This window comes from Somniosus microcephalus, unplaced genomic scaffold, assembly GCF_052327205.1.
Source record: "Somniosus microcephalus isolate GS21.2 unplaced genomic scaffold, FLI_Smic_1.0 unresolved_chr1, whole genome shotgun sequence".
Classification (NCBI taxonomy): Eukaryota; Metazoa; Chordata; class Chondrichthyes; order Squaliformes; family Somniosidae; genus Somniosus; species Somniosus microcephalus.
In genome coordinates, this window is record NW_028225179.1 from 134574958 (window position 1) to 134594975 (window position 20018).

At 45.3% G+C, this 20018-nt stretch overlaps 2 protein-coding genes across 3 annotated transcripts in view; one reads left to right on the forward strand and one right to left on the reverse strand.

The window, feature by feature from the left end:
• ppp1r10 (protein phosphatase 1, regulatory subunit 10) overlaps nt 1–5403 on the reverse strand; it is a 35431-nt gene extending 30028 nt beyond the window's left edge. The window contains exons 1-2 of one of the 2 annotated variants that reach the window (XM_085974910.1): nt 5005–5403; nt 4500–4859 (exon numbers count right to left, since the gene is read on the reverse strand). The gene's annotated coding sequence lies outside the window, so the exon portion shown is untranslated. Of the gene's footprint in view, nt 1–4499 lie in introns of both variants that reach the window. The other variant, XM_085974909.1, reaches the window with a different exon arrangement.
• Nucleotides 5404–5842: 439 nt separating this feature from the next.
• Nucleotides 5843–20018, forward strand: part of mrps18b (mitochondrial ribosomal protein S18B) — a 65050-nt gene continuing 50874 nt past the window's right edge. Inside the window, exon 1 of the mRNA XM_085974913.1 lies at nt 5843–5952. Within this exon, the coding sequence (XP_085831039.1) occupies nt 5884–5952 (69 nt within the window). The 5' untranslated portion in view covers nt 5843–5883. The remainder of the gene's footprint in view (nt 5953–20018) is intronic.

Here is a 20018-nt window from a genome sequence, read left to right on the forward strand (position 1 = left end):
AAATAACCTGCAGAGTGCAGGCTTATTTTGGCCACTCCTGGCACACAGGTCTGACTGCTGTATTGAGCTCTATTCATCCATTTTAGGCAACTAATTCTAAAAACTTTTGTTCTTGAACTACTCCAAGTAAAAGTAATGAGTCTATTTTAAATGTTAAGGCCACTCGCTTGCAGAATTTGATTCCCATTATAATCCCGAATTAATTGACTTACCCCATCACCATAAATTAGCTGCACTAATCCACCAAGTGCACAGAAGGATATGGAACAGTTTGGTTGAGTGTTATGAAAGACATGCATCTTTCTGAAGTTACAAGCATCAGTACTGAAAGAGTTAAGTTTCCTCTGCAGTTATTCGATGGTGTAGTTTAAAGAAATGTACACTTGTATGGAAAGCTACAGTAAATCTGTCAGAATGGAGAGTGAATGGCAACATGCTGCTAAATCTTAGACAGAACAGCTAAATCTGGAAGGCATGTTAATTATCCCAAGTTAAAACAAAGCAAATTGCAATTGTTAAAACAATTTTTACACAACATAAGGTGCATTTTTCAACAATTGGGCAATTAATTAATTTACATTAATATTACAAGCCTAGATCTATAAAACCCAGCCTTCCTGTTAATTGCCTAAAGCTTTCAATGCAAAAACTGCTGCCTGGCTTCCTTTTAATACTGTTTTGAACAAGGCAGTGAAAAGCCCCAGCAGTAAAGCCACAAGCTTTACAAGCCAGAACACATTAGTACCTTATTTCAGGCTGACCCGGTTGACATTTAAAAGCACTGTTGGAACCCACTGTACAAAACCCAAGGTAGAGAAAACCCCGGTAGTTATGTCCCTCACTGCTGCCTAAATAGGTTACCCCAAAAGCTGGCCTGCTTGGATAGTCACAGGCAAGAACACTTGCTTCAGTGCACAGATTGTATGGATCAGTGTTCCCACAGGGAAACCGGCACCAAACAGCTCAACACCACTTTTCATGGATTTCATTACAAAGAGTTGACTAGGAAGTATTTATTTGGAGCATCAAAACCAATAGCACAATCCGGTTAGCTAGATATAATCCTCGCTCATGCTATTGCAGTTAGTGTTGGTAAATTGAATTCATGGATTTGTTCAGACAAGATGGTGAGTTGCAGGTTGAGTGGCTAATTCACAAGGGAGTTACTGTTTGTATGTGGACAAATGCTTGTGCTCAAATGGCTACATGGGTCACATGCCACCTACCTTTGGTTTTATTATAGGAGGATGTGTTTTAGTGCTCAAATTACATTGGATTCATTACCCTAGCAGTACTAAACTCTGGCTCCTACAGAGCACAAGCCCCAAATCCTTCAAAATGAGCATGCCACCCAAATGCAGAAACACTGTGCAGGGACCAGTTTATGATTTCAGCATCCTTCATTGTGAAGATCAAGCACTGGTTTCCTGTAACATACTGCATACAGACAGATCAGGTATAGCAGCCAGTGGGCAGAGAGACCCTTAAAACAGCTCCATACCTTCTATTTGTGTACATGGCCAGTGATGCAACAAGAAACCAGTTTATATATTGGTACAAACATTTTCATCCCATACCCACCCAGTATAATGCATTATAGTACATCAGTACAGTGAAATCCTACATGTGTACAAAGGTCTAATTTAACATTTAGATTAACCCGAGAAATCTTCACTTAAAAGTATCACTGAACATGTTACCACTGGGCCAGACATGAAGGGAACAAGGCAGAAGTTAATTCAACTAAGTATGGATGGCTGTATGTGCAGAGCTCAAGAGGTCAGTAAGCTACTTACAGAAGTTGCCTTAGCTGCATGATTTTAGTCAAAATCTTACCTCCAAAATCTCACTAAATGCTTTATGCTCGACCTACCTCCCTTTATATAAAGCAATAGCACGACTTGATTGCTACTCTATCCAGCTAATACCGACTACGAATACCAGCTTCGCATTATAAGTCAAAACTGTTTGCACTGCCCTTCCAACTGAATCTGCAGTACCCCTGACCGCTTTCAGAAAATCAGTGGGAAATGGGGAAAAGGGAACGGAAGGAATTTGCCCCACGGCCAAGGGACACTGGCGTCATTCCTTAATACGCTAAGGGGAAGAGAAAAAACAAGTCCGAGTTAAAATTGAACTGCGTCGATTAACCGTGTAGAGTTTACATTGCAAACGTCAGGCAAGTGCAGCGCGGTATGTTGGCGGCGACCCGCAGGGCTCTCGAGGCATTTCAGATCAATTTCAAGTATAATCCGCTACCCCGAAGTAATTTACAATTGCTACAAAATTCAGCCGCTATTCAAGGTGGAGAAATATCGCCGTGTTAAATTAAAATGCAATTTAAAAAAGTTAATCCGTAATTCTACTTCCTAAATTATTCTACCGCCATATGGAAATGCGGCGACCAATGGATTTAATTTAGGCATGAAAATTGACCGTGAAACAAGTGTATCTCACTGGAACAATGTCGACAAGCCTTTTTGCATGCATGTATCGAATACTTCACTATGGATTTCTGCAGAATGGCAAACAGTTACACTCGTTCAAGACCGCAATGAAGTCGTGAAATGTAATTAAGGTCAGAAAGGTTTGCTTACCAGTTTGCATGTGGCTGTCCCTGTGATGAGTTTTTTTTAAAGTGCAGGATGTTTTAGCTTCACCTCCCCCTATTCATCAGCCCTATTGTGCTGGGAACTAAACAGTACAAAACCGTGCAGGGCATGGCACTTAACTCCTATATGAAAAGTTAATCGCTTTCCATATGAAGATGCTCTCTGCAAAGAATTATGCACCCATTATGAAAGACAGTTATCATTAAGTTACGGCCTGCAATCCATTTACCTACGGCCCAGTGGTAACATGGTTACAGGTACTTATTCCATGACAAATTCATAAATCAAGTTGATTACAATGAAGAAGTTGATTGATACCTCTTAATTACTCCCTTAATGCGAATAAACCCGTTTAAATGCGAATAAACCAGTTCAATCAGGTATTTAAAAAAAAAATTAAACCTACAAAAGGAGGCACTGGCAGGTCCCCCGCCCCACCTCCCAACACAAATCAGGTATCAATCAAGCCCTTCAAACACAATGAACTGGACATTACAAAAAGTCGTCCAGGATTCCTTGAGGATTGGGGAGAGAAAAAAAGTTATTATTTCTCCAACACATTTGACCACAGCATCTGATCTCCACATGGGGCAAGCAATTTCCAGTTATTCTTGGAGGGGGGAAGCGATAAAATATTCTTCCAACAAAAACACAGCATGTCTTTTTTTGGGGATGGGGAAAAGGTTATGATGGGGGGGTGCGAATATAAAAGGATTAGGGGTAGATAAAAATATTCTTGCAACAAAAAAAGCAATCTTTGGGGGCGGGGGAAAAAAGAAAAGTTCTTCCAACGCTATTTAAAAAATAAAAGCCTACAGCATCCGATCTCCAGACGGGGCAAGCAGTTTCCAGTTATTCGGGGGGGGGGCGGTGGAGAAGATAAAAAATATCTTTCCAACAAAAAAAAAACACGTCTTTAAGGGGGGGGGGGAAGTAAAGAATATTCTTCCAACACTAAAAAATAAGTCTACAGTATCCGATTCAGATGGGGCAAGCAGTTTCCAGTTATTCTTGGGGGGGGGGGGGGGGAAGGAAGATAAAAATGAATATTCTTCCAAAAAAACAGCAGCCTTTTGGGAGGAAAGGGGCGGGGAAAGGAAAAATAATATTCCAACGCGTATTTTAAAAAACCTACAGTATTCCACCTGCAGATGGGGTAAGGAGTTTAGTTTTTTTTTGGGGGGGGGGGGGGGGGGGAGAAAGCTTTACACCCCTCTCTCCTCCATTGGAGTCCATTTTAAAAAATTGGCTGGCGAGAGGATGGCTGGGTGCTGAAGGTTACGTCACCTCGGTTGAGTCAGCGCTGATGTCATCCAGCCTCGCTCTGGCTCTGTCCTTGTGGCGTTTCGAATGGAGGAAAAAAACAGCTTTTTAAAAAACAAGCGCAGACGACCAGCAGCAGTAACCGCCGCCATTTTAAAACCAAACAGGACGACGACGACCGGCCGCCATTTTAAGGAGGCGCCCCACACAAAATATTTTAAGAAAACCAAACAGCCTGCTGCAAAACTCGCCCTTGTTCCTTTTTTCCCCCACAACCCAACACCCCTCCTTTTCTTTCCTGGGAGAATTATTTCCAGCAATCTTTATTTACAGATTGCACGTCCTCCCTTTTTATTCGCTCATTTTTAAACAATTGTTCTGGTCTCACACACACATATATAGCACGAAAAAAGCTTTTATTACCAACTTGCTTTAAAAACTTAACATACTTGTGTGTGAGCTCATGGTTTGCAATTCTACTTTTGCCCACCTTCTCTTGCTAAGAACAGAAATCGAAAAAACATTTCCCCCTTCTTTAAGAGATGTTAGATATATAAAAAAATCATTTTCATTGCCCACCCGCCCCAAGTAATTTTCCTTTTTTTGCCAAAAAGCGAAACTTACTATCAAAACTCTCCTTCAGCGCCTCGAGCTTTATGTGCAAACACAACACAATGGTGATAATTTTTTTGTTAAAGAGACTTGCATGACTTTGCAAAGAATTTTTTTTTTTTAAATTAGGAGCTTATATGGGTAAGTAGATTTTTTTTTTTAAAGTATTTTTTTTGCTGATATTTGTCCTCTCCTTTCGCAAATTTCTTTTGAAAAAAAAACAGAAAATCAAGTGTCCCAAAGTTGATCAAAACCACATGAAAAGGAATTTTTTGAGGAGGTGCGGCTGTTATTTTTGGTTATCCTCACAAACACGCACACAACACAAACGCGAGGCTTCTTGTCCCCGTCGTCTTCACCGAAAAAAAAAACCTGGAGAAAAATAAAAGAAACAGGTTTAATAAAACAAACATGGATAAATAATTTTTTTAAATAAATTCTCACGACAAAAAAACTTTAATAATTTTTTTTAAAAACACGATTTTTTTCACCAGCCGTCAATCCTCTCTTCACATACCTCAAACCAAACGCTGGAATGGCGCTGACGCCTGCGTCTTGTTTTTTATACTCAGGAGGCGGACGTCACAGTGGGGCGGGGTGTCACGTGAGGGCCCAGGCCGTTCGGCTTTGAACCTGATTGGCTGCTTAGCAACCCCCCGCCACTATTTTCTCTCATTTCTTTTCGACACCGACTTCTGTTTCTTTATTTTTTCCCGGCGCAATTGTTGCGGATGAACGGTTGGGAGACTGGGGAAAAATAAAGCTTGGGATTAATTTTTTCCTCTCTTCTCAGTTGGTTACGTAACCGCAGATGACGTCAGAATGAGTTGCGGATCTTTTCAGTTGGCGCAAGCGCAGTGAGGCTGGCGGATAAAGTCGGCCAATTTATTAGTTTTATATTTTAAATGCCCATTTCCTCACGCTCTTTCTCAGGTCCATGAAACGGCGCGCATTTTAATTCGAGAACCAAACGTCTGGGTGGGTGAAATATCAATAATTAACATTTCGCCTCAGAGAACGGTTGTTAAAAGCACGTGACCTGAGGTTCGGCCATAATGGCCAAAAAAATACAGAAAACTATTGTGACCAGACAAACGTGAACTACAAAAATATATATATTATTTTAGACATTGAAAGATTATTTCACAAGTTTCTTGCTTTTCAAAGTTTTTATTCAGGGCCGGTTTGGGGAACGTGGTGACGTCGTTGCCAAGCTCGTGCGAGTTTCATCCAGACACATTTCTCCTTCAAAAAATAAAACATGTACGTTTTCTTTGACGATTAAAACATTAAATGTTTTTTAAAAAGAAAACATACCACGTGGTTCGGTAATTTAAACAATTAAAAAAATTGGAGTCACGGTGCCCTTTCACCCCTCCCCCCACCTTTCAACAAAATGGCGACGCTAATAAGCAACTTGAGAGCTCAGTTTCGAACAATACCTGTGGTTGGTAGGGTTTTGCTGGTAAGAGGTTTTTTTTGTGTTGGTCACGAATAAGGGTACTTTATTCTTAAGTAAAACTCCTGCTCAAGTCAATGACTGTGCTTGGGGACCTTTTTACTTATATAAAAGAGTGAGTTCTATCAGTGTTAAAAGGGAATATAAACAGAAAAATGTTGGAAATACTCAACAGGTCAGGCAGCCTCTATGGATGGAGAGAGAGAAACAAACAAACAGTTAACGTTTCAGGTCAATGACCTTTCGTCAGAAATGGAAAAAGCTAGATATGTAACAGGTTTTCAGCAAGTACAGAGGCAGGGAAAGGGGATATGAGTTTTTTTTTAATTCGTTTATGGGATATGTCAAAGTCAGCATTTATTTCCCATCCCTAATTATCCTCGCGAAGGTGGTGGTGAGCCGCCTTCTTGAACCGCTGCAGTCCGTGCAGTGAAGGTACTCCCACAGTGCTGTTAGGTAGGGAGTTCCAGGACTTTGACCCAGTGACGATGAAGGGTTGGCGATATACTTCTAAGTCAGGATGGTGTGTGACTTGGAGGTGTTGGGATTCCGATGCGCCTGCTGCCCTTGTCCTTCTAGGTGGAAGAGGTCGAGGGTTTGGGTGGTGCTGCTTGTGATGAAATATATTCCATTCATCACTGCCTGTTTTCTGTGTCTTTTCCCTTCCCCCAGTCCTCATGTATTATGTATTGGAATGTGCTGGAATTGGTTGTGTGCAGGGCTCCGCCCATACCTGGCTCCTTTGTAATCTAAGTCGGTCGGGCATCAGCCTCCTGAAGGAAGACATCTCTCTAGTTTACGTGTTATGTTCTAAGTTAATAAAAGCCTTACTTTTGTTCTGCTAACTTCGAGTCTTGGAATAATTGAGGCACATCAATTTTATTAACTTAATTTTCAACACTATGGATCAACTCCTGAAACCCGAACGTTTGGATTTGGATCAACATGCTCCGGACGCATCAGCACGCTTCGGACACTGGTTTGACTGTATGGAATTCTTCCTGGACAATTCCGCAGCCGTCAAAGACGCTACGGACACTGCGAAGATGAGACTCGGAATGCTACGGAATTGGGTACCCCCTCATCCAAGACGCCGATACATACCTGGCCGCCTGCAACATCTTAAAGGCGCATTACCAGCAGCCTACGAATGAGGTGTATGCTAGGCATCTACTCGCTACTCGCGCACAGCGACCTGGGGAATCGGTGGAGGAGTTCCTAAGCATCCTGAAAAAGCTTGGCAAGGACTGTAAGTGCCGAGATGTAAAAGCCGCAGTGTACACCGACGAGCTTGTTCGCGATGCCTTTATCACAGGCCTCAGCTCCACTCACATCCGGCAAAGACTGCTGGAAAAAACGGAGTTGGACCTGAAACAGGCTGCGGACACCGCGCGGTCCCTGGAGATGGCCCAGAGAAACTCGGACGCCTACTCTTCAGCCCGCGCCGCCCACACCGCCACGTGTGCGCCGAGGGCGCCGCCATCTTGGAAGGCATCTTCCCCGCCCGGCAGCCCGACACCGGCGGGGCCCAGCTCTCCCCCCAGAAGCCCTACGACAGCCGCGACGCGTCAAGGACCCAACTGCTACTTCTGCGGGCAGCCAAAGCACACCAGAAACCTGTGCCCGGCGAAAGGCACCACCTGCTTTAAGTGCGGTAAGAAGGGGCACTTCGGGAAGGTGTGCAGAGGGAACCCCGCCGGAAAACCAACCGCCGGAAAACCCGCCTGCGCCGTGGGAGCGGCCATCTTGGACGCCATCTTGCCCGACCTCGTGGGGTCCGCCATCTTATGAGCAGACAGCGTGGACGCCATCTTGTCTCGATCAGGGCCCTACAGTGGCATCGGTCACAGTGGACCAGACCAGGCCGCATCCGCTATCCAAATCAATGGTGGACATCGAGGTAAACGGGTGCCGGGTTAAATGCTTAATTGACAGTGGAAGCACGGAGAGTTTTATCCACCCTGAACTGGCACAACAACTCTCCCTAAAGGTGGTCCCTGCTCAGGGTACCATCTCTATGGCCGATAAAACCCAGACATCGACCATTCTGGGTTACTGCACGGTACAATTGTGCGTTAACGGAACTGTGTATGATAATTTTAAAGTATTAATCATGAAGAATCTATGTGCGAGCGTGATCTTGGGTTTGGATTTCCAGTGCAACCACCAAAGCATCACGCTCAAGTACGGTGGGTCCCAGCCGCCCCTCAGTGTGCGGTCTGGCTACCCTGAAGGTAAAGCCGCCTTCGCTATTCGCGAACCTTACCCCTAACTGCCGGCCAATAGCGACCAAAAGCAGGAGGTACAGCTGGGAGGACAGGCGGTTTATCGCGACCGAGGTAGACAGGCTCCTGAAAGAGCGCATTATTGAACACAGCAACAGCCCGTGGCGCGCCCAAGTGGTAGTGGTAAGGGGTAGCGAGAAGAAACGGATGGTGATCGACTATAGTCAAACGATCAACAGGTACACCCTACTAGACGCCTACCCGCTACCCCGCATATCAGAAATGGTGAACCAAATCGCCCAATACCGGGTGTTCTCCACCATCGACCTCAAGTCAGCGTACCACCAGCTCCCTATCAGACCAGAGGACCGCCCGTACACCGCCTTCGAGGCGAACGGACGCCTCTACCAATTCCTCAGAGTCCCCTTTGGGGTGACGAACGGGGTCTCGGTCTTTCAGAGGGAGATGAATCGCATGGTCGATGACCACCACTTGCAGGCAACCTTCCCCTACCTCGACAACGTCACCATCTGCGGTCACAACCAGCAGGATCACGACTCGAACCTCGAGAGGTTCCTGAAAACCGCACAAAAATTCAACCTCACCTATAACGAGGACAAGTGCGTTTTCAACACCACGCGCCTCTGCATACTGGGCAGCGTGGTGGAGAATGGGGAAATCGGACCAGACCCCGACCGATTGCGCCCCCTACGGGAGCTGCCCCTGCCCAACACTCCCAAAGCCCTGAAAAGGTGCCTGGGGTTATTTTCTTACTATTCCCAATGGGTCCCCAACTACTCCGACAAAGCCCGCCCCCTCTTGAAAGCATCCTCTTTTCCGCTCTCTGCTGAGGCCCACGCCGCCTTCAAAAGCATTAAGCAGGATATTGAGCGGGCCACGCTACAGGCAGTGGACGAGAACACTCCATTTCAAGTGGAAAGTGATGCGTCCGACTTCGCCTTGGCGGCCACCCTCAACCAGGCGGGGCGGCCCGTAGCTTTCTTCTCGAGGACCCTCCAAGGCCCCGAGATCAGACACTCCTCCGTGGAAAAGGAGGCCCAAGCCATCGTGGAGGCAGTGCGCCACTGGCGCCACTACCTAGCCGGCAAACGCTTCACCCTACTTACCGACCAGCGATCGGTAGCGTTTATGTTCAACAATAAACAGAGGGGGAAGATTAAAAATGATAAGATTCTTAGGTGGCGGATCGAGCTCTCCACTTTCGAGTACGACATCATTTACCGGCCAGGGGCCCTTAACGAATCCCCTGACTCCCTCTCACGAGGGATGTGTGCCAGCGCCACCGAGGATCGGCTACAGACCCTCCACAACGACCTCTGCCACCCAGGGGTCACGCGGCTGTTCCACTTCATAAAGTCCTGTAACTTACCCTACTCGATTGAGGAAGTTCGGTCTCTGACCAGGAACTGCCGCACTTGCGCTGAGTGCAAGCCTCGGTTCTACCGCCCAGATAGAGCCCACTTAATCAAAGCTACACGGCCCTTCGAGCGGCTCAGCTTAGATTTCAAGGGCCCCCTCCCGTCCGTCGACCGCAATGTTTACTTCCTGAACATTGTGGACGAATACTCCCGCTTCCCATTCGCCTTCCCCTGCCCAGACATGACCAGCGCCACGGTCATTAAATGCCTCAACAGCCTGTTCTGCCTGTTCGGTATGCCGAGCTATATCCACACGGATAGGGGGGCGTCCTTCATGAGTGAAGAGCTACGCCAGTACATGCTGTCCAAGGGGATCGCCACGAGCCGTACCACCAGCTACAACCCCCGGGGTAACGGCCAGGTGGAGCGAGAGAACGGGACAGTGTGGAAAGCAGTCACTCTAGCTCTAAGGACCAAGGGCCTCCCTATCTCCCGCTGGCAGGAAGTCCTCTCGGATGTGCTCCATTCGATACGGTTGCTATTGTGTACGGCCACTAATGCCACGCCTCATGAACGAATGTTTGTCTTTCCTCGGAAATCCACCTCCGGCGTATCCATGCCGTCATGGCTCTCCACCTCCGGTCCGGTACTCGTGCGAAGGCATGTGAGGGGCCACAAGACGGACCCTCTCGTGGAGCCAGTACACCTACTCCACGCCAACCCCCAATACGCATATGTCCGGCACGCCGACGGAAGGGAGGACACCGTGTCCATAAAAGACGTCTCCCCAGCCGGCATCGACAACAACCACGGCAATAGCAGCGACAACGATCACAGCAACCCTTACCCACCCACTACTCTTTCATCACCCCCGGAAGAACATCGACCAACGGCACCCCCACCAACTACCCCTTCAACAACCCTGGCGGCACCCCCGGCAGAGACCCAGGAGGCTACCGGGGACACCCAGCCGACACCCGCGGCACCACAACAGCCACGTCGGTCGCAGAGGACTATCAAACCCCCGAACAGACTAAATCTATAGAAGGGGTGAATGTGATGAAATATATTCCATTCATCACTGCCTGTTTTCTGTGCCTTGTAACTGCCTGCTTTCTGTGTCTTTTCCCTTCCCCCAGTCCTCATGTATTATGTATTGGAATGTGCTGGAATTGGTTGTGTGCAGGGCTCCGCCCATACCTGGCTCCTTTGTAATCTAAGTCAGTCGGGCATCAGCCTCCTGAAGGAAGACATCTCTCTAGTTTACGTGTTATGTTCTAAGTTAATAAAAGCCTTTTGTTCTGCTAACTTCGAGTCTCGGAATAATTGAGGCACATCACTGCTGCTTGTAATGTATATACCGTTAAGGGGGGGAACTATGTTTTACAGCTCATGTATACTGCAGTACCGGCAGTGACCACACCTGTATATAACACTGAGTAGTCATCTGTACAGATCAGTTGCAGTGTGAGCCACGTTGAGTAAACACCTGTTGTACCGTTCTCCGCAGTCTGTGTCTTATTATACACGGACGCAACATTGGCGACGAGGCAGGTTCGAACCTACCTGCAACTCTGCATCACCTCCCGGGCACTCGTTCCTGGAGATCAGTGGATTGGAGGTCAAGGCCAGAGACTCGGGCGTCGACCATGGGTAACCGCCCAGTCATCCAGCAGAGACTCGAGAATTGTGGGGGAGGCTGTCGAGCCAGCCTTGGCTTTCCAGTCGAGGTGGTCCAGCGAAACGGGCTGGCAACAGGTAGTGCGCAGATCCTTCCCGGACAGCGGCAGGCTAGAGCCCGACCGAACGGCACAGCAAAGGGCCGAGAAGCGTCGACGGGGGAGAGAGAGAGGGCAGAGCGCACAGGGCGCAGCCGGTGTTCAGGGGCCGAGCAGCGTCGGAGAGAGGCAGAGAGTGACGCGCAGTAACCCACGAGGCGCCGCCATTGCCACGAGGACCGCCGAGAGCGGCGTTGGCAGCAGCGCAGGAGAAGCGCGTGAAACCTACAGGGCACCGCCATTGCCACGAGAACCGCTGGGAGCGGCGTTGGCAGCAGCGGGGGAGGAAGGAAAGCGCGGGAGATGCCATTTTAAGCCATTGGGAGACGCCATTTTAAACCCCACCCAAAATGCCGAAGAGTGGCAGTATCACCGCATTTGACAATGAAGTCGAAGATTGGACTATATATGTCGAACGAATAGAGGTGTACGGCAAGGCAAATGAGGTGTCAGATGACAAGAAAGCGTCGGTATTGTTAAATTTAATGGGTGCAAAGACGTATGGTTTATTACGAAATCTAGTAACCCCAACGAAGCCAATGGAAAAGAGTTTTGAAGACATAGTAACAATACTAAAGGAACATTTAAACTCCACACCGCTGCTGATAGCAGAAAGATTCAAGTTTCACAAACGGAACCAGCATAAGGATGAAAGCAATGCTGATTATTTAACAGAACTGCGCAAACTATCGCAAACACTGCCAGTTTGGAGCGGGACTGGCAGATACCTTAAGGGACAAGTTTGTGTGTGGGCTTCAAAGTGAAGGAACCCAGAAACGGCTTTTATCTGAAAAGGATCTTACGCTGGAAAAGGCTTTCAGCATTGCGGTATCATATGAAGCAGCAGCACGGGGCGCTGCAGAGATACAACAGAGACCGCAAGAATATGGCACAAACGAAATGTCATATGGAACAGAGAAGTACTATCGCTGCGGCAGAACACACGACCAGAATGATTGCTGGTTCAAAGACAAAGTGTGCAGACAGTGTGGAAAAGTAGGACACATAGCACGAGTCTGCAGGTCGGGAAAGAAAACCAGCAATAAGAAACCTACCAAAGGAAAGTACAAGAAGGTACATAAGATGACGGAGAATAGTTCAGACGAACAAAAGAGTGATAACGACTCCGAAAGCAGGGAACTGAGTTGTCTGAAACTACATAATGTGATCACAATGGAGGATCACCGAACCATTTGGGTCACACTCAAGTTAGCAGGAGTCCAGGTAAAGATGGAATTGGACACAGGATCAGCCCTAACCGTCATAAACCGACGGGACTACGAGCGGCTATTCTCACACATACCCTTGAGAGACACAAAAATTGTTTTGAAGACGTACACGGGGCAAAAAGTCTACCCCAAAGGAAAAATAAGGGTGACCGTTATATATATATATAAGGAAACACCAAAAGTAGACCTGTATGTATTGCAAGATGGAGGACCACCATTACTGGGACGTGAATGGATCCAGAAAATACAACTGGATTGGCATTCCATACAGGCACTGACTGGCTGACAAAAAGGATGACGACGTCACAGCTGGGCGACTGTCAAAGATCCTAACTGACGCGAAAGAAGTGTTCCAGCAAGGACTCGGAACACTAAAAGGCATGACAGTGACGATTAAAATTGAAGAAAACGCAAGCCCAAAATTTTTTAAGGCCAGACCGGTACCTGATGCGATCCACCCAGCCATCGAAGCAGAGCTGGAGAGTCTGGAACGTTCAGGTGTACTGTCCAAGGTAGACTGGAGTGAATGGGCTACACCCATCGTCCCTGTGATGAAAAAGTCGTTGAGCAGCACGCCTGGGGAACCAAGGAAGGTTCGCATCTGTGGGGACTTTAAGGTAACAGTGAACCCGGTCCTTCACACCGTACAATATCCACTTCTGCGGATTGAAGATATTTTCACCTCGCTATCTGGAGGGAAACGCTTCACTAAGATTGATCTGGCCCAGGCGTATCTGCAAATGGAAGAAGCATCAAAAAAATACCTCACAATCAACACCCATAAAGGTCTCTACCAATGCTACCCCGAATACCAGCTGGTTGTATCAGCTCCGGCTATTTGGCAGAGGGCAATGGAACAAGTCCTGCAAGGAATCCCAGGGACCCAGTGTTATTTGGACAACATCCTGGTCACAGGCGAAAATGACAGTGATCACTTTGCCAACCTGGAGCAGGTGCTCACTAGATTACAGGAATATGGGCTCCGAGCTAACCGCCCAAATGCAAGTTTTTTAGAAAACAGATCTCGTATTTGTGGTGATTATTCCTTGATTAGTAAAAGTATTGTGATTCGTTGTTTGTTAACTGCCTTGGGATATGTGTTGTAATCTCATTGGTAGTTGATGATCACATGATGTGTTGTGGCTACCTTAAATTCAGTCCTTTTCTAGCTTTAGTTGGGACTGGATGTGGAAAGATATGCTGCTGATTTTAAAGTTAATAAAGCCTAGCTTTGGAAGGCCAATCTATTCTTTATTTCAATTTATTAACTTTATGTTAGAATGGAGCGATATCTTCAACCAGAACGATTCAAGGCTGACCCCAATTCTGCTGGAGTGGATGATAAATGGAAACATTGGTATTGTACATTTTAAAAACTTTTTGGGCGTGTTGGATCAAGAGGCTCTAAATAAGCTGAATATGCTGATCAACTACATTGACCCGGATGTATATAAATATATTTTGCACTCTAAAACTTATGAAGAGGCTATTTCTACATTGGAAAAGATTTTTGTTAAACCAAAGAATGAGGTATTTGCACGTCATCTTCTATCTGCCCGTAGGCAGCAGGTGGGAGAATCTTTGGATACTTATTTACAAGCACTTCGGTGCCTTAGTGTTGACTAATTATAAGGCTGTGACGGCTGAAGAATATAAGGACGAATCGGTACGGGATGCTTTTATTAATGGATTACTGTCTAGATCAATTCGTCAGCGGTTGTTAGAAAATAAGACTCTGGATCTTAAAAGTGCTTTTGAGCAAGCTTCTACATTGGATGTGGCTCAGAAGTTCGGATTCTTATGCTCTTTTTTTAATCGGCCTGCGACTATGGTTTCGGCAGTTTCGGATGAAAAGGAATTATGTGGACTTAACGGGAGTGGTTTACTAGATTTTGAAACAGTTTCTACTTCGGCGGCCGTTGCCTCTAGGATTCAGAAGTGTTATTTTTGTGGGAATATCCGGCACCCTCGTCTGAAGTGTCCTGCTCGGGAGGCTGTGTGTAGTAAATGCGGCAAGAGAGGTCATTATGCACGTGTGTGCAAATCATCAGGTTCAATTACCTTCCCTTCTCCTGGTGTGGGAGGGTCTTCCTCCACTACCTCTTCTGTGACTATTCAGCCTTTAGATAGGGCGTTTATTGCATCAATTTCTGCTGCATTTGCTCATGGCCTAAACAAAGCTATAGTTACGGCTCAAGTTAATGGGTTGGAAGTGAAGGCCCTTATAGATACGGGCAGTACTGAGAGTTTTATAAGTCTTCAGTTTGCGAAGGAGAAGCATTTGAAAATTTCGCCTGTTACGTATCAGGTGTGTATGGCTCAGACGACCCTTATTTCACAAATAGCTGGTTGTTGCTTTGTGAAAATGGTTCTTCTGGGTAATACGTATACTGATATACGCCTATCTGTTTTGCCTAATCTCTGTGCGGATATTTTGATTGGACATGATGTGCTTCAGTTACACGAGTCTCTTAGTCTTTCATTTGGAGGGACTAAGCCACCTTTATCTATTTGTGGATTAACCTCTTTATCTATTCCTCCATTATCACTTTTTTCCAATTTGATGTCGGATTGTAAGCCAATTGCTACCAAGTCAAGAAGATATAGTAGTCAGGATAGAGAATTTATTAATTCTGAAGTTCAACGTCTCTTATTGGAAGGAATCATTGAACCTAGTTGTTCGCCTTGGCGAGCACAGGTAGTTGTCACGACTAATGAGAGACACAAGAAACGAATGGTGATAGACTATTCCCAAACTATTAATAGGTATACTCAATTAGACGCGTACCCTTTGCCTAAGATTGATGAGCTTATCAATAAAGTATCTCTGTATAAAGTTTTTAGCACTATTGATTTAAAGAGTGCTTATCAGATTCCTATTAAGAAGGATCAACCATATACGGCCTTTGAGGCTGGTGGAAAGCTGTATCAGTTTTGCCGAATACCATTTGGTGTTACTAATGGTGTTGCTTGTTTTCAACGGGCAATGGATGCTTTTATAAGTGATAACTCCCTCTCTGACACCTTTTCATACTTAGATGACATCACAGTGTGTGGCAAATCAAGGGTGGAGCATGATTCTAATTTAAAAAGATTCCTTCAAGCTGCGGAAAAAGTTGGTTTAACTTTTAACAAAGAGAAATGTATCTTTTCGACTACTGAGGTAAATCTATTGGGGTATATTATTTCGGGAAATAAGATTAAACCAGATCCAGAACGTCTGCGACTATTGATTGATTTACCTTGTCCTACTAATTCTAAGGCTTTGCAACGAGTTGTTGGACTGTTTTCTTATTCTAATTGGATTGCAAATTTTTCACGGAAGATCCGGCCTCTTATTCGGGTTACGACATATCCTCTATCATGGGAGGCCAGGACATGTTTTGAGAATTTTAAAAAGGATATTTTAGGAGCAGTTGTGCATTCCATTGATGAGCAGGTTCCCTTTGTGATTGAGATGGATGCTTCGGATTTTGCAATTGGGGCTACTTTGAACCAAAATGGAAGACCTGTGGCCTTTTTCTCTCGTACTTTGAATAATAGTGAAAAAAGACATTCCTCAATAGAAAAAGAGGCATACGCAATAGTAGAAGCATTGCGTAAATGGAGACATTATTTATCGGGGTGACATTTCACGTTGGTAACTGATCAAAAATCTGTGTCCTTTATGTTTGATGTTAAACATTTTGGAAAGATTAAAAATGATAAAATAATGAGATGGAGGATTGAGTTGGCATGTTACCATTTTGACATAGTTTATCGTCCGGGGAAGGATAATGTTGCTGCTGATGCACTGTCGAGGGCTTATTGTTCTGTGATTCACGGAGATACGCTTATTAATCTTCACAATGCCTTATGTCATCCTGGTGTTACGAGGATGATACACTTTGTACGCAGTAAGAACTTGCCTTTTTCAGTTGAAGACGTCAAGCGGATGACTTCATCATGTTCTATCTGTGCTCGGTGTAAACCGAATTTCTTTAAGCCTCAACGAGCTCATCTTATAAAGGCTACTTCTCCTTTTGAACGTTTGAGTGTCGATTTTAAGGGACCTCTTCCTTCAACTACTCAAAACCGATATATATTTACTGTTGTGGACGAGTTTTCAAGGTTCCCTTTTGCTTTTCCTTGTGCAGATGTATCAGCTGCTACAGTTATTAAATGTTTGACTCAACTTTTTGTCATCTTTGGGATGCCTGCGTATATCCATTCGGATCAGGGAAGTTCTTTTATGTCTTCCCAGTTGAAGGAATACCTTCAGAGTCGGGGAATTTCTACTAGTAGAACTACCCCGTATAATCCCCAGGGTAATGGACAGTGCGAACGATACAATGGGGTGATCTGGAAGGCAGTTATGTTGGCGTTGACATCCCGGAACCTTAAGAATACACAGTGGGAAATGGTGCTGCCTGATGCCCTGCATTCCATTAGATCATTGCTTTCAACAGCTACTAATGTGACCCCCCATGAAAGGCTTTTTAACTATCCGCGGAGATCTACTACGGGATATTCGGTACCTTCATGGCTTACTATGCAGGGACCTGTGTTGCTTCGACGCCATGTTAGATTGTCAAAATATGACCCCTTGGTGGAGGAGGTGGAGCTGTTGGAGGCAAATTCCCAATATGCTCATATTCGATTCCAAGATGGGAAAGAAAGTACTGTTTCAATTAAAGACTTGGCTCCTTGTGGGGGCCAGCCCTCTTCTGAGGATATTAATAATGGTCATGATTCGGATAATGTGGATGCTGTTACAGATACTACGAATATTTCCAATCCGATTGCAGATAATCATACTTCTATTAGTCAGCCTTTGATAGATGTTTATGACCGTCCCAGTTCATCTTCTGATGGGATTTCTAATCCGGAAACCGTTGAGAATCGGGATATGGATAGCCTTCCTGTTGAAGATACTTCTGTGCCTTCTGGCGTGGGAGGGCAAGGAATTTCACCAAGGTTAAGAAGGTCGACACGAACAAGATATCCGGTCGACCGATTGAAAATGGACTTTTAAATTGATAGTAATGTTTTAAAAATTGTTGAAATATTATAGTATATTTTAGTTGAGAGATACTTAATACTTATGCGTAATGTTATTATTTGTTCATTTAGTATTGTGTTATGTAAATAGTTTTATTCTCGTGCATAGTTTAGTTGTAAATAATTAATTGTAAATTGTAAAAGTTATTAGGTTGGAGTATATTTTAAAAGGAGGGGTGAATGTGGTGATTATTCCTTGATTAGTAAAAGTATTGTGATTCGTTGTTTGTTAACTGCCTTGGGATATGTGTTGTAATCTCATTGGTAGTTGATGATCACATGATGTGTTGTGGCTACCTTAAATTCAGTCCTTTTCTAGCTTTAGTTGGGACTGGATGTGGAAAGATATGCTGCTGATTTTAAAGTTAATAAAGCCTAGCTTTGGAAGGCCAATCTATTCTTTATTTCAGTATTGTGGCCACATTATCGATAAAGAGGGGTTACATAAGTCCCCAGAGAAGATTGAGGCAGTAGTCAAGGCTCCAGCACCGGAAAATGTGTCATAACTGAGGTCGTTCCTCGGGCTGGTAAACTACTACCATAAGTTCTTGCCAAATTTGTCTGCAATACTACACCCACTGAACACCCTACTGCAAACTGGGGTGCCATGGCAGTGGAGTGACGAATGTAGACGAGCTTTCCAGAAGAGCAAAACACTAATCACATCGAAAGAGGTATTGGCCCATTACAACCCAGCATTACCAATTCGGTTGGCATGTAATGCGTCACCCTACGGCATTGGAGCGGTGCTGTCGCACAAATTCTCGGACGGCTCAGAGAGGCCAATAGCCTTTGCGTCACGATCACTAACCTCAGCCGAGCGTAACTACGCCCAGATTGACAGGGAGGCCCTCAGCCTAGTGTGGGGAGTGAAAAAGTTCAATCACTATCTGCACTGGCAGAAATTCACCTTGCTGACCAGATCCTAGAGTCACAGGAACAAGTCAACCCCATGCCTCGCCCATACGTACCTGGTGATGAACCCGACGTACAGGTCGCATCTACCCCAGAAACCGTAGCATCGGAAGCTGATGAACCAACCGACGACAGGGGGCCAGAATCTCCTCCGCACCAAGAGCAAGACACTCGGGAAAGGCACTATCCAGAAAGGATCAGGAAGCCTCCCCAAAGACACAATGTATAAATAGACTATTTTCAGCTAATGTTGCATGTTAAAAGTGTTAATTGTAATTAGTTTGATATTTAATTGTTAAATGAGTGTTATGGTACTGTTAATCTAAAAGGGGAGGAATTGTAATGTGTATATACCTTTTAAGGGGGGAACTATGTTTTACAGCTCATGCATACTGCAGTACCGGCAGTGACCACACCTGTATATAACACTGAGTAGTAATCTGTACAGATCAGTTGCAATGTGAGCCATGTTGAGTAAACACCTGTTGTACCGTTCTCCGCAGTCTGTGTCTTATTATACACGGACGCAACACTGCTGAAGAAACCTTGGCAAGTTGCTGCAGTGCACCTTGTTGATGGTACACACTGCAGCCACGGTGCACTGGTGGTGGAGGGAGTGAATGTTAAAGGTGGTGGATGGGGTGCCAATCAAGCGGGCTGCTGTGTCCTGGATGGTGTCGAGCTTCTTGAGTGTTGTTGGAGCTGCACTCATCCAGGCAGGTGGCGAGTATTCCATCACACCCCTTATTTGTGCCTTGTAGATGGTGGAAAGGCTTTGGGGAGTCAGGAGGTGAGACACGCTGCAGAATACCTAGCCTCTGACCTGCTCTTGTTGCCACAGTATTTGTGACTGGTCCAGTTAAGATTCTGGTCAGTGGTGACCCCCCAGGATGTTGCTGCTGGGGGATTTGGCGATGGTAATACCGTTGACTGCCAAGGGGAGGTGGTTAGACTCTCGCTTGTTGGAGATAGTCATTGCCTGGCACTTCTGTGGCACGAATGTTACCTGCCATTTATCAGCCCCAGCCTGAACGTCATCCAGGTCTTGTTGCACGCGGGCATGGACTGCTTCATTATCTGAGCTGTGAATAGCACTGAACACTGCAGTCATCAGCAAACATCCTCATTTCTGACCACCTGTTTATATAAAAAAGGCTTTCTTCTCCAGTCTTATAATTTCAGATTTCACCCTATCCTCTTAACTCGTAGCACCACTGGCGATCTATTTTAAAATACTGTGGTTGATCAGTTGAAGTGAAGCTGTAATTCAGTCTGTCTTTGAAAGGAAAGCTTGCATCTATACAATGCCTTTGATGATTGCAAGATGTTCCAAAGAGCCAATGAAGTACTTGAGTTCTGACGAAAGTTCATTGAATGAAACGTTAATTCTGTTTCTCTCTTCACAGATGCTGCCTGATGCTGAGCATTTCCAGCATTTTTTGTTTTTATTTCAGATTTCCAGCATCTGCAGTATTTTGCTTTTGAAGTACTTTTGATATGTAGTTA